This window comes from Mobula birostris, chromosome 17 (assembly GCF_030028105.1).
Source record: "Mobula birostris isolate sMobBir1 chromosome 17, sMobBir1.hap1, whole genome shotgun sequence".
NCBI lineage: Eukaryota > Metazoa > Chordata > Chondrichthyes > Myliobatiformes > Myliobatidae > Mobula > Mobula birostris.
Genome location: NC_092386.1, coordinates 45110540 through 45126341, shown reverse-complemented (window position 1 = coordinate 45126341; position 15802 = coordinate 45110540). Strand labels below are relative to the sequence as shown.

Sequence of the window (15802 nt, the reverse complement as noted above, 5' to 3'; positions counted from 1 at the left end):
AAGACCCTGGAGAGACTTGTTCTGGAGCTGCTCTGGACTATGGTCAGGCCACACTTAGATCCCCTCCAGTTCGCCTACCAGCCCCGACTAGGAGTTGAGGATGCCATCGTCTTCCTGCTGAACCGTGTCTACGCCCATCTGGACAAGCCAGCGAGCACTGTGAGGGTCATGTTTTTTGACTTCTCCAGTGCGTTCAACACCATCCACCCTGCTCTGCTGGGGGAGAAGCTGACAGCGATGCAGGTGGATGCTTCCCTGGTGTCATGGATTCTTGATTACCTGACTGGCAGACCACAGTACGTGTGCTTGCAACACTGTGTGTCCAACAGAGTGATCAGCAGCACTGGGCTCCACAGGGGACTGTCTTGTCTCCCTTTCTCTTCACCATTTACACCTCAGACTTCAACTACTTCACAGAGTCTTGTCACCTTCAGAAGTTTTCGAATGACTCTGCCATAGTTGGATGCATCAGCAAGGGAGATGAGGCTGAGTACAGGGCTACGGTAGGAAACTTTGTCATATGGTGTGAGCAGAATTATCTGCAGCTTAATGTGAAGACTAAGGAGCTGGTGGTAGAACTGAGCAGAGCTAAGGTACCGGTGACCACTGTTTCCATCCAGGGGGTCAATGTGGACATGGCGGAGGATTACAAATACCTGGGGGTACAAATTGGCAATAAACTGGACTGGTCAAAGAACACTGAGGCTGTCTACAGGAAGGGTCAGAGCCGTCTCTATTTCCTGAGGAGACGGAGGTCCTTTAACATCTGCCGGACGATGCTAAGGATGTTCTACGAGTCTGCGGTGGCCAGTGCTATCATGTTTGCTGTTGTGTGCTGGGGCAGCAGGCTGAGGGTGGCAGACACCAACAGAATCAACAAACTCATTCGTAAGGCCAGTGATGTTGTGGGGATGGAACTGGACTCTCTCACGGTGGTGTCTGAAAAGAGGATGCTGTCTAACTTGCATGCCATCTTGGTCAATGTCTCCCATCCACTACATAATGTACTGGGTGGGCACAGGAGTACATTCAGCCAGAGACTCATTCCACCGAGATGCAACACAGAGCGTCATAGGAAGTCATTCCTGCCTGTGGCCATCAAACTTTACAACTCCTCCCTTGGAGGGTCAGACACCCTGAGCCAATAGGCTGGTCCTGGACTTATTTCATAATTTACTGGCATAATTTACATATTACTATTTAACTATTTATGGTTCTATTACTATTTATTATTTATGGAGCAACTGTAATGAAAACCAATTTCCCCAGGGATTAATAAAGTATGACTATGACTATGTATATGTTAGTTTTTTTGTCAGTAGTATTAATTTGATGCTACAACAATGTGCACCAATCGTACCTGCTTCCTGATATTCTCTCACAGTGAAGTCAACTGAAACAAACACTGAAAAATAACGCAAAAGACAACAGGTACAACTAATACTAGCAACTAAAATTTCCATCCCTAAGATGTTACAGGAATATATAGATTGGTAAACTGAACAGAAGAACAAACGATAGCTCCAATTTAATGTGGGTAACAAAGATATTTGCTTTGGGGAAGATAACAAGGAAGGTGAAAAAGCACAGATGCCTTTGGTTTTAAAAACATAACTCTCTGAAAGTGAAGGCATGTGAAAGAAGATCTATAAATCAGTTTTTTTTACAAAAAGGGATTAAAATCATTGTTAAGATGAAGCAATATTAAATCAATGCAATACTTAGGTAATAGTATGTACTTTTAAGTGCCCTGTTATAGACCTTGAAAGCCTATTTAGCATGGAATCAACAAATTAAGAGCAGAAATGAGAATCTGTGTGGAGATTCAAAAAACTGGAACAATCTCATTGAACATAGACAAACAGAATGCTAATTAAGTAAGAACTTGTTTCCAACGTGGAGAGTTGCTGCAGAATGGAATGCTTTGGGAAGTCGGTGGTTGAGGCATGAAATATTATGCCTTTTAAGGGAAAAAATACAGAGGCAAAGTAACAAATAATGAAGCAGAACTATGGGGATGTACACAATAGTGGATTTAGTTTTATACTGCTCCAGCTGGGAAATGACATGCTGTGACAGAACAAGAAAACACTAAATTACTTCCTACTGTGCGGGAAAATCTCTACAATGTTAATGAGAATCAGAGTAAGAATCTGAATTAGTTTTAATACCACTAGCATATGTTATGACATTTATTTTATGGCAGTAGTACATAGCAATACATAATAATAAAAATTACAAGTTACAAGTAGATATAAAAAATAAAATTAAATTAAATAACTAGTACATAAAGAGAGGGAAAAACTAGTGAGGTAGTGTTCATTGCCCATTCAGAAATCTGATGGCGGAGGGGAAGAAGCAGTTCCTGAAGCAGTGAGTACAGTATGTATCTTCAGGCTCCTATACCTCCTCCTTGATGGTAACAATAAGAAGGGAGCATGTACTGGGTGATGTGGGACCGTAATGATGGAGCCATCTTTTTGAAGCATCGCCTTTTGAAGGTGTCCTGGATGCTGGGGAGGCTAGTGCCCATGATGGAGCTGGCTGAGTTTAAAACTTAACAATGTTAAGGAGAAATAAATATTTCAAGAAAGAAACACAACATAAAAATATTGCCAAAGAGCAAATAGCTCAAGCAAAATGATAAATTCTAGCTACATCACTTACTTAAAAGCAGCTCAAAAATGCAGTAGTTACGCAAGAGTTTACAACTCAGAGCCCAAAGAATTTTTAACTGGAATCCAGAGAGGATTTAGCCAAGCCAAACTAATATATCACATTGGTCTGGAATTTGTGTACATTAAGAATATGAAGTGTGTCAAACTTCTGGAACATATTCAGATTAAAACTGAACATTACCATGATACTTAACAGGCAACTACATTATGACTACAATCAAATAGCAGGAGACTTGGACTGTCTTGTTCAAATGCATGTTTCTTGTTATTGTACTACAAACCTAAAATCATGTTATAAGGTAAGAAAACAATAATGTCAAAAAAGGCAAAATACCAAAGCACAGAAACAGGCCACTCAGCCTACCAAGTCTATGTTAAAGATCAATTACCTCTTTGCATTAATCCAATTTACCAACACTTGGTTCCTAGACCTCTACGATTTGGCAATTCAAGTTCTCATCCAGATACATGTTAAACATTAACAGAATACCTGCTTCCAACACTTACTCAGAGTGTACATTCCATATTCCACCATCATCTGGGTGATAAAATTCTTCATCAGATCCTCTCTAATCCTTTTCTCACTTACCCTAAACCTATCTCCTCCAGTTTTTGACATCTCTGTGAAAGGGAAAGTTTCGTACTATCAACTCTGTTTATACGTTTCATAATTTTGAATACCTCTTCACACAAAAATGGATTAAAAAGTTTGTCCTGGCGCCATCAAAGTAACACAAAATAATTTCCTGCTTTACATAAACATCTGGCAACTTCTTTCCCACTTCCTTAATCTGTATATGTTTATTTTAATTATGCTTTTGCCAATACTGTCTATATTCCTTTCTCGACCAGCTTATTGAAAACTTATTAAGATTTCAATAAGTTCTTCCATCTACGACAATGATTATGAAGCAAGAGAGTTCAGTCATTGAAAAGAACCAAGGTTTTGAAGTACCAGAAAAAAGAAAGCACATGTTGCACTTTTTTTGTTTAATAATTTGTTACTTTAGCGTCAGTGATGAAGAAAGTATGGGCAATTCTCAGCACTGAATTTAAATACGATGTGCTATGCAGTTGTGTACTTTGAGACAGTTAATGTATTTTCCCAATGGAATTTCAGTGACATTAATATGAAATTTTCTCAGCTTATCAGAGAAATTTAATTTTTTGTCCTTTTGAATTGTGATGATTAAATTGCAGCTGTAGATTTTGTGTAGACCCTGTTTTGAGATGTTAAATTTTAGTGTAGGAACCACACTCATAGAAACATTGGTTAGTGTCTGAGGAATTTAAGGTAGTATATTGACAGAATTTACAGCAACACGGTGTCACAGCTAGTAAAGCCATTGCTTCACAGCGACAGCAATGCTGGATTAATTTCATCCTGACTTCAGGCGATGGAGTTTTCATATTCTCCGTTCCTACATGGGTTACTACATCTAGTGTCCAAGTGAATCATAGAATCTGGGGACCCAATGGAAAAATGGGGAGAATAAAATGAGATTAATGTATGATTGGTGTAAATGGGAGCTTGATTGGACTCAGTGGGCCAAAAAAGCTGTTTCCATGTTGTGTGGCTCTGATTCCAAAACTAAATAAAGTAATCAAACGCAGCCTCATCAGTTGTCCTTCCCCAGATCTGAAACATTTCATCCAGATCACATCCTGATGAATCTCCTCTGCATTTTTTCCAATACAATTTCATTCTTTCTCTAATGTGGCAACAAGAATTGCCCACAGTATTCTAGTTGTGGCTTAACAAAGCTTTTACAAAGCTGCAGCATAACCTTCCTGTCCTTATGTTCTATGCCCACGCTAATGAAGGCCAATATCCCATACGCCTTCTTCAGCGTTTTACTGTGCTGTCATCTTCAGGGATCCTTGGACTTGTATGCCAAGGCTCTTCTATTACTCAATGCAGTCCTACTCTTCATTTAAGGCATTCCCTTATCTCTCCCATGAGCAATGTACCTGCACTCACCTCAAAACTTGCAATTCTTCTTCAGAGTTCTGAATTTCTTCTCTGAGCCTTCTCCATCGCAGCAAGGACCTTAGTTGCTGTTGTTCTTGCATTGCTTCCTGTGACAGCTAGAGAAGTGTAGTCAATGAACACTTGATAGCTAACACATGCCTTGCAAAATTAAGCAAGAAAATTAGCTGCAGTAATGAACTCCTAATAACAGTATTAGAATACTAAATGGCATAATGATCTGCCAATGGCATAGAGTTCAGCATTTCTGCTGCTGCCTAGTGATGTTATTATATAATAACAACCTTTCCATCAATGCCAGCAAAATCAAAAGAGTTGGCCATTGATTTCAGGAAAGGAGACAATGCACATGCTCCTGCTTACATCAAAGGTGCTGAGGGTGAGAAAGTTGAGAGATCCTAGGAGTGAACATCTGCTCTGATCTGTCCTGATCCAACCACATTGACACTACGATTTATTTTGTGTTCTGGGAAGCAATATATTGTGATTAGTTTGCTCCTCTAACTGGTGCTTACATTATCCACATATATTTGCCATATCTGACTTAATAATTTTTAAATCATGATTCAACACAATCATTCTCTCAGTTCTAATCAACAAGCTCCAAAACCTGGGTCTCTGCAACTGAATCCTTAACTTCCTCACTGGGAGACCATAGTTTGTGCGGATTGGAAATAACATCTCCTCCTCAATGACAATCAACACTGGTGCAAGTCAAGGATGCAAGCTTAGCCCACTGCTCTACTCTCTTTACACCCACGACTGTGTGGCTAGACATAGCTCAAACGCCATCTATAAACTTGCCAATGACACAACTATTGGTGGCAGAATTTCAGATGGCGAGGAGGAGGCGTACAGTAGCGAAAAAGATCAGCCAGTTGAGTGGTGTCACAGCAACAACCTCGCACTCAATGTCAGTAAGACCAAGGAATTGATTGTGGGCTTCAGGAAGGGGAAGTTGAGGGAACACACACCAGTCCTCATTGAGGAATCAGTAGAGCAAAGGTGATCAGTTTCAAGTTCCTAGGATCTAATCTGGGCCTAACATATTGATGCTATTACAAAGGAGGCACAACAGCAGCTATACTTTCATTAAGAGTTTGAGGAGGTTTGGCGTCTCACCAAAAGCACTCGCAAATTTCTACGATGTACCAGGGAGGGCATCCTAACTGGTTGCATCACCATTGGTGCACAGGTTCGGAAAAGGCTGCAGGAAGTTGTAAACATGGGCAACTCCATCATGGGCACTAGCGTCCCTAGCATATAGGACACCTTCAAAAGGCAATGCCTCAAAAAGGCAACATCCATCATTTGGGACCCCCATCACCTATGACATGACCTCTTCTCATTGCTGCCATCAAGGAGGTGGTACAGGAGCCTAAAAGTTCACACTTAACATTTCAGGAACAGCTTCTTTCCCTCCACCATCAGATTTCTGACTGGACAATATAACCATGAACACTTCCTCAGTAGCTTTTTCCCTCTCTTTCTGCACTATCTATTTAATTTATTTTCTAAAAAAATATATACTTCTTATTGATATTTGTTTTTATTACTGTGCATTGCAATTTATTGCTGCCACAAAACAACAAATTTCATGACATATGTCAATAATATTAAACCTGATTCTGATTCACTACAGCCAAGAATGCTTACCAACGTCACTACTTCCTCAGGAGGTTAATGAAATTTGGCATGTCCTCTTTGACTCTTACCAAATTTCAATTGGTGCACCATTTTCTTTAAAAGGGAAATAGGGATAATCCTGGAAAATATAGACTGGTGAGTCTCACTTCAGTGGTAGGAAACTTACTGGAGAGAATTCTTTGGGATAAGATTTATGAGCATTTGGAAAACCATGGCCTGATTAGGGAGAACTAGCATGGCTTTGTGCAGAACAAGTTGTATTTTACTAGCTAAATTAAGTGTTTTGATGAGGTGACAAGGGTGTTTGATGAAGGTACAGCTCTATATGTTGTCACCATGGATTTTAATAACGTGTTTGACAAGGTCCCTCATGAGGGTCATCAGAAGATTAAGACTCATGGGATCCATGGTAAATTGCCTGTGCAGGTTCAGAACTAGCTTGCCCACAGAAGACAGAGGGTAGTAGTTGAAGGGACTCATTCTAGCTGGAGATCTATGATTAGTGGTGTTCTGCAGGGATCTGTACTGAGACCTCTGCTGTTTGTGATGCTAGTGCGCATGCGCCGGTCGTGCATACAGCCTGGCACAGCCGTTCTGATCTATTCTTTTATTTTCTTCTTCTTACTTTTTAATTTACGTTATTTTTTGTATTTTTTTTCTCACGCTAACACGTCGAAGCTGCACCCTCCCTAATATGCTGGTAGAGAGAGTTTTATTTGGGTTTTCTTTAGCGCTGGAAATGGTTACATCCCGACACGCAGGACAGAAACAAGGTCGCATTGTGTATTCCACGGACCAGCAAATTCCGGTCAGCTTAGCGAACAGAGTGGCAGACACCCCTGCTGAAATCCGGAGGAAAACACACAGAGGGGGATCACAAAGCTGAGGAAAGAGGACCGGGTCGAGACAACGGAGACTTTTGGAGAAGAGGAGTTCAGTGAGTAATACCGTTCCGCCTGACTGGAAGTGCACTGAGAGCGGTAAGCGGCGTGAAGGAGTGGGGTGCTTACTGATCTGGCTAACAACGGATGGTGCAATCCGGGGCATATTACGATCGAGGAACGTGTTTGTAGACTGGACATTGAACTTTTTACTGTTGGACTTCAGTCACGTTCCACCGTGATACAACACTTGGCGGCACGGGAGGTCATTCCTGCCTGTGGCCATCGAATGTGCAGCTCCTCCCGTGGAGGGTCAGACACCCTGAGCCAATAGACTGGTCCTGGACTTATTTTCCATCTGGCATAGTTTGCATTTTGGTGTTTGATTGTTGTGGTTTTTTGTATTGCTATATTTATGCTCTATTCTTGGTTGGTGTGGCTGTAACGAAACCCAATTTCCCTCGGGATTAATAAAGTATATCTATCTATCTATATATATATATATAAATATCCTGAATGAAAATGTAGATGGATGGGTCAGTAAGTTTGCAGATGATACAAAAATTGGTGGTGTTGTGGATAGTGTAGAATACTAGTAAAGAATACAATGGAATATAGGTTAATGCAGATATGGGCAGAGAAATGACAGATGGAGTTTAACCCACCCAAATGTGAAGTGTTGAACCTTGGTAGGTCAAACGTAAAGAGACAGTACACTGTTAATGGCAAGACCCTTAACACAGTTGATGCGCAGAGAGGTCCTGGGGTCCAAGTTTATAGCTCACTGAAAGTGGCTACAAAGGTTGATAGGTGATTAAGAAAGCATGTGGCATTCTTGCCTTTATTAGTTGAGACACTGAGCTCAAAAATCCGGAAGTTATGTTGCAGCTTTATAAAACTCTAGTTAAGCTGCATCTGGAGTACTGCATACAGTTCTGGTCACCCCATTATAGGAAGGATGGTGAGACTTTGCAGAGAAGAGGCTTACCAAGATGCTGCCTGGAGTAAAGGGCATGTGCTATAACAGGAGGTTATACAAACTTGGGTTGCTTTCACTGGAGCGGCGAAGGCTAAGGGAAGATCTGATAGAGTTTTACAAGATTATGAGAGGCATACAGAGTAGATAGTATCTTTTATCCAAGGTTGAAATGTCTAATACCAGAGGGCATGTATTTAAGGTGAGAGAGGATAGTTTCAAAGGAAATGTTTCTCCCTCTTCCACTAACCCAGGCAGTAGTGGGTGCCTGGAATCCAATACCTGGGTTAGTGGTAGAGGGAGTAACATTAGGGACTTTCAAGAGACGTTTGGATAGGCACATGAATGTGAAGATAATGAAATTTTGTGGACACTGTGTAGGCAGAAGAGATTAGTTAGCCATTTGATTACAACTTTACTTGGTTCAGCACAACATTGTGGGCCAAAGGGCCTTTAACCATGCTGTATTGTTCCATTTCTATGTTCATTGAAAATATCCTCTCTGGATGCATCATGGCTTGACTTGGCAACTGTTCTGAAACTGCAGAGAGCTGTGCACATAGTTGAGCGTACCACGGAAACCAGCCTCCTCCCCATGGACTCTGTCCATCCTTCTCGGTGCCTCAGTAAACCCAGCCAGCATAATCAAAGATCCCACCTACCCGTAACATTCTCTCTTATACTCCATCCCCATTGGGTAGCTGGTTCATAGCACTTACTGACAAATTATTTAGCCAGAGGGTGGTGAATCTATGGAATACATTGCCAGAGATGGCTATGGAAGCTATGTCATTGTGTATATTTAAAGCAGAGGAGGACAGGTTCTTGACCAGTAAGGGTATCAAAAGTTAGGGCCAGAAGGCAGGAGAATAGGGTTGAGAGGGATCATAAATCAGCCATGATGAAATGGCCTAATTCTGTTCCTATGTCTTATGGTCTTAGGGACTCAAAGACAACTTCTGTCTCACTGTTATAAGACTACTGAATGCTACTTCATTACAATAAGATGGACTGCTGATCTCAGTGACCTTGCACCTCACTGTCTATGCACATTGCACTTTCTCTATATTATACTTTATGCTGCACTCTGTTATCGTTTTACCTTGTACTACCTCAATGCACCTTTGTTATGAATTGATCTGTACGTACGGTGTGCAAGTCAAGTGTTTCACTATACCTTGTTACATGGGACAATAACAAACCAATTTACCTATGATCTTTTCTTCTATAATTTTTTTTTTATAACTGGTACAAGAACAATGATCAAAATGTAAAGTAAGGTAAATTTTATTATCAAAGTACATATATGCCACCATATAAAACCCTGAAGCCCATTTTCCTATGGGCACACTCAGCAAATCTATAGAATAGTAACTATAACAGAACCAGAAAAAGATAACAAGCAGTGCAAATGCAAATATAAATAAATAGCAATAAACAACAAGAACATGAGATAATGAGATAAAGAGTCCTTAAAGTGAGATCATTGTTTTTAGAAACATTTCAATGATAGGGCAAGTGAGTGTAGTTATCCCCTATTGTTCAAGAGCCTGGTGGTTGAGGGGTAGGAACTGTTCTTGAACCTGGTGGTGCATGTCCTGAGGCTCTTATGTCTGTCTGCTTGATAAAATACTAGAAATCACCCCACTCCCCATAAAAATCCATCAGTATTTTGTTTCAGTTAACTCCATCTGCACATTTCATAATGCAGTCCCTGAATGATAATCCAAACAAAGTGAATCAAGGAGAAAGGAAAATGGAAAAGAACAGCTTTGGCTTGCCAGAATGAATCGAAAAAGGGAACTAGAAGAGACCGACTGCCACAAATGTCAGTTCAATACTGAGTTCAGACACCAAAAAACTATGTGATCAAAAATGGAGACAGAAAAGACGGCAGGTGTTGGAATTAAATTAAAAGTAAACTACTAGAGAAAGTCAGCGGGTCAAGCAGTATCTGTTGGGGCAAAGAAATGGTCAAAGTTTCAGATCAGGGCCCTGTATTAGGACTGAGAATAAAGAAAGAAGACGGCCAGTAGAAAGTGGTAAAAGGAAGGGTTGATACAGGGGCTGGTAGGTAATAGGTGGAACCAAATAAAGTGGGGGATCATGGTTAGATGGAACCACATGGGGATGGGGAGGGAGAGGGAAAAGGTAGAGATAAAGGATGTCAGGTGATAAGTGTAACCAGACAAGGGAGGCACGATGGTCTGGTGGGGCTAGGTTGGAGTCTGGCTGGGGAAAGGAACTGACAGGTAGGTTGGTGAGTGAAAGGTGGAAACAGGCAAGAGGGAAAAAGTAGGCAGACAGCAAGGGGAAGGTAGAGATGAAACCAGATGGGGGAGGGTGAGATAGGAAAGGCAGGCCCAGAGAAAGGAAGCCCCAGTGGATAGGTATATGACCATAAGACTTAAGAGCAGAATTAGGCCATTTGGCCCATCGAGTCTGCTCTGCCATTCAATCGTGGCTGATCCTTTTATTCCCCTCTTCAGACCCACTCCCCAACCTTCTCCCTGTAACCTTTGATGTCATGTCCAATCAAGAACCTATCAAACTCTGCCTTAAGTACAACCAACAACCTGGTCTCCACAGCTGCCTGTGGTAATAAATTCCACAAATTCACCACCCTCTAGCTAACGAAGTTTCTCCGCACCTCTGTTTTAAATGGACACCCCTCTAATCTAAGGTAGTGCCCTCTTGTCCTAGACTCCCCCACCCCATGGGAAAAATCCTTTCCACATCTACTCTGTCTAGGCCTTTCAACATTCAAAAGGTTTCAATGAGATCCCCCCTCATCCTTCTAAATTCCAGCGAGTTCAGACCTAGAGCCATCAAATGTTCCTCATAACTCTTTCATTCCCAGAATCAGACTTGTGAATCTCCTCTGAACCATCTCCAATGCCAGCATATCTTTTTTTAGATGAGGAGCCCAAAACTGTTCACCATACTCAAGGTGAGGCTTCACCAGTGCCTTATAAAACATCAGCATCACATCCTTGCTCTTGTATTCTAGACCTCTTGAAATGAATATTAACATTGTATTTGACTTCCTGACCATCAACTCTGCCTGCATGTTAACATTTAGAGTGTTCTGCACAAGGACTCCCAGGTCCCTTTGCATCTCAGATTTTTGGGTTTTCTAATGGCAATCTCAAGATGAACTTCACTAAGACACAAGCAGTCACATTTGCCACAACCATCCAATATGAAACAACTCCAATAATTCCCGGGATTTGCCAACTTTTACAGAAAGTTCATCAGGAACTTCAGCTCAGTGGTAGAAGTGGAGGTTGCTTTTCCAGAGCTCAAACAGTGGAGAGGCTCGAACAATCATGTCATTTTCTTCTTATGGGAAACCTGAGGATATTGGATCAAGCTGTTCAAAATCATGACGAAGTCTTTTAGGATGAATAAGAAGCAAATGCTTCCAGGGACAGAATAGTCAGTAATCAGAGGATATTGATTTTTCACGAAAACAAATTATACAACTAGTAATGATCTGGTAGACAGCATCTGAAAAGGTGGTGTAAGCAGACTAAGCAATAAATTACAAAAGGGAATTGGATAATTTTTTCAGGGCTTTATGGAAAGGCCAAGTACTAACTGGTTGGAAAATTCAATGGAATAAAAGAACAACTTCAACAATCGATTGATTCTAAAATACACCAATACAAAAAAAAAGACAGTTTCCTTAGAAAGCTCCAACATTTTTCATTTTCCTTCATCCTTAATTGACCCCACTGTCTTATATATATAACTTATATAAATAACAAACATATCTAATATCGCCCTTTTCATATTTACTTCTGGGGCACCTTCAAAAGGGCAAACCTGTGGTGGTGTAGCTCGATGGATATGATTAAATATTCCCATTTCAGCCTGTTACAGCTAAGAATCACAACTGCATCCAAGGTCTGTACAGTTAATAAAGATATTTTAATGCAATAGAACAAACGGTCACTGCTTACAACCAATGAAAATAATGCTTACTGTGGCCGTAATATCTGTGCTAGGAGTACTCTTCATCGGAAATGTGGCGGTCGCTTGGGGCTACAAGTGTGTTTAAAAAAAGAACGAGATTTTCGACTTTCAATACCGACTATCTTGCTGGCAAAGGTGCAGTCTCTGGTAAATAAAATTGACAATCTCAGAGCTAGGGTGCTGTATCAGAGGGATATTAGGGCAGCGTGAGTCCTCTGCTTAAAGGAATCCTGGTTAACCCCTTCCGGACCAGATGCAGTGATCCAGATTGACGAGTTCACTATACACCATCTAGATATGACTGTCGAGTCTCTCAAAAGCAGAGGTGGTGGTGTATGCCTCATGATCAACTCCTCATGGTGTACTAATGTGTCAGTGATGTCCCAACTTTGATCACCTGACCTGGAATATCACGCAATTAAGTGCCATCCATTTTACCTGCCACGGGAGATGTCATCGATCTTTTTGGCAGCAGTGTACATTCCACCTCAGGCCAATATCAAACAGGCTTCAGGGGATCTGAGTGATGTGATGAACATGTTCGAAAGGACACACCCTGACACCTTCACCATTTTGGGGGATTTTGGGGGATTTTAACCAGGCCAGCTTGAAAAAATCATTAAATAATTATCATCAACAAATCACTTGTAATACCAGGGGAAGCAACACACTAGACAACTGTTACACTAAGATTCCCGTGTTGTTCCACACTTCAGAACATCTGATCACCTAGCTGTACATCTGTTCCCTATGGCAGAGACTGAAGACTGCAGCACCAGTAGTACGGACAAGGGAAGCACAGAAGCGCCTACATGACTGCTTTGAATCCTGTAAATGGACTGGACTGTATTCAGGGATTCATCTTCGAATCTGGATGAATATGCCACAGTTGTTACCAATTTCATTAAAACTTGTGTGGACGAGTGTACGCCTGCAAAAAATTGCTGTACATTCCCAAACCAAAAGCTGTGGATGAAACAGGAGGTTCGTTGTCTGCTGAGGGCTAGATCTATGGCTTTTAAGTCCGGCAACCCAGGCCAATACAAGAAAGCCAGGTTTGACTTGCGGAGGGCTATTTCAAGAGCTAAGAAATGATTCCAAGAGAGGTTAGAGGCGGCATCAGATGCACATCAACTCTGGCAGGGTTTGCAGGACATTACTTCCTACAAAGCAAAACCCAACATCATGAATGGCAGTAATGCTTCACTACCAGATGAGTTCAACGGCTTTTATGCCTGCTTTGAAAGGGAGAATATAACTACAGCTGTGAAAATCCCTGCTGCATCCGGTGACTTTGTGATCTCTGTCTCGGAGGGTGATGACACGCTGTCTTTCAGAAAGGTGAACCCTCGCAAGGCAGCAAGCTCTGACAGAATACCTGGTAAGGCTCTGAAAACTTGTGCCAGCCAACTGGCAGGTATATTCAAGTACATTTTCAACCTCTCATTGCTACGGTCAGGAGTTCTCACCTGCTTCAAAAGGACAACAATTATACCAGTGCCCAAGAAGAGTAGTGTGAGCTGCCTTTACGACTGTCATCCAGTAGCACTTACGTCTATGCTGATGAAATGTTTTGAGAGGTTGATCAAGGCCAGAATCAACTCCTGCCCTGACCCACTGCGATTTGCCTTTCACCACAATAGATCTACAGCAGGCACAATATTAATGGCTCTTCACACAACCTTCGATCACCTGGACAAAACAAACATCTATGTCAGGCTGCTGTTCGTTGATTATAGCTCAGCGTTTAACACCAACATTCCTACAGTCCTGATTGATTAGCTACAGAACCTTGGCCTCTGTACCTCCCTCTGCAATTGGGTCCTTGACTTCCTAACTGGAAGATCACAATCTGTGCAGACTGGTAATAATATTTTCTCCTCGCTGACAATCAATAGACAATGGGCAATAGGTGCAGGAGTAGGCCATTCAGCCCCTCAAGCCAGCACCACCATTCACTGTGATCATGGCTGATCATCCACAATCAGTACCCTTTTCCTGCCTCCTCCCCATATCCCTTCACTCCCCTATCTTTAAGAGCTCTATCTAATTCTTTTTGAAAGAATCCAGAGAATTAGCCTCCACGGCCTTCTGAGGCAGAGCATTCCACAGAACCACAACCCTCTGTGTGAAAAAGTTTTTCCTGAACTCTGTTCTAAATGGTCTACCCCTTATTCTTAAATTGTGGCCTCTGGTTCTGGATTCCCCCAACATCGGGAACATGTTTCCTGCCTCCAGCGTGTCCAATCCCTTGAGAATCTTATATGTTTCAATCAAATCCCCTCTCATCCCAGTCGCTTCAATCTTTCAACATATGACAGTCCCGCCATCCCGGGAATTAACCTCGTGAACCTACGCTGCACTCTCTCAATAGCTAGAATGCCCTTCCTCAAATTTGGAGACCAAAACTGTACACAATACTCCAGGTGTGGTCTCACCAGGGCCCTGTACAACTGCAGAAGGACCTCTTTGCTCCTATACTCAATTTCCCTTGTTATGAAGGCCAACATGCCATTAGCTTTCTTCACTGCCTGCTGTAACTGCATGCTTACTTTTCAGTGACTGATGAACAAGAACACCTAGATCTCGTTGTACTTCCCCCCTTTTCCTAACTTGACACCATTCAGATAGTAATCTGCTTTCGTTCTTGCCACCAAAGTGGATAACCTCACATTTATCCACACTAAACTGCTTCTGCCCACTCACCCAACCTGTCCAAGTCACCCTGCATTCTCATAACATCCTCCTCACATTTCAAACTGCCACCCAGCTTTGTATCGTCTGCAAATTTCCTAATGTTACTTCTAATCCCTTCATCTAAATCATTAATGTATATTATAAATAGCTGAGGTCCCCACTAGTCACTGCCTGCCGTTCTGAAAAGGACCCATTAATCCCTACCCTTTGTTTCCTATCTGCCAACCAATTTTCTATCCATGTCAGTACCCTACCCCCAATACCATTTGCTCTAATTTTGCACACTAACCTCCTATGTGGGACCTTATCAAAGGCTTTCTGAAAGTCCAGGTACACTACATCCACTGGCTTTCCCATGTCCATTTTCATAGTTACATTCTCAAAAAATTCCAGAAGATTAGTCAAGCATGATTTCCCCTTCGTAAATCCATGCTGACTCAGACCTAACCTGCCACTGCTATCCAAATATGCCGCTATTTCATCTTTTATAATTGATTCCAGCATCTTCCCCACTACTGATGTCAGACTAACTGGTCTATAATTGCCTGTTTTCTCTCTCCCTCCTTTCTTAAAAAGTGGGATAACACTAGCTACCCTCCAATCTGCAGAAACTGATCCTGAATCTATAGATTATTGGAAAATGATTACTAATGCATCCACAATTTCTAGAGCCACCTCCTTAAGTACCCTGGGATGCAGACCATCAGGCCCTGGGGATTTATCAACCTTCAGTCCCATCAGTTTACCCAACACCATTTTCTGCCTGATGCGAATTTCCTTCAGTTCCTCTGTTACCCCAGGCCCTCTGGCCACTATTACATCTGGGAGATTGTTTGTGTCTTCCCTAGTGAAGACAGATCCAAAGTACCTGTTCAGCTCGTCTGCCATTTCCTTGTTCCCCATAATTATTTCACCCGTTTCTGTCTTCAAGGGCCCAACTTTGGTCTTAACTAAT

The 15802-nt window shown here is 41.8% G+C and overlaps 1 protein-coding gene across 5 annotated transcripts in view; it reads right to left on the bottom strand.

Annotated features, from left to right (window-relative positions):
* The window catches only part of aopep (aminopeptidase O (putative)), a 214497-nt gene that overhangs the window by 120972 nt on the left and 77723 nt on the right, over positions 1-15802 (bottom strand). For all 5 annotated transcript variants that reach the window (XR_011889537.1, XM_072281633.1, XM_072281634.1 and 2 more), the window contains exon 7: positions 4660-4766. Coding sequence is in view for 4 of the 5 variants with exons in the window: in XM_072281633.1 (XP_072137734.1) it covers positions 4660-4766 (107 nt within the window). In the remaining variant the exon portion in view is untranslated. The remainder of the gene's footprint in view (positions 1-4659; positions 4767-15802) is intronic.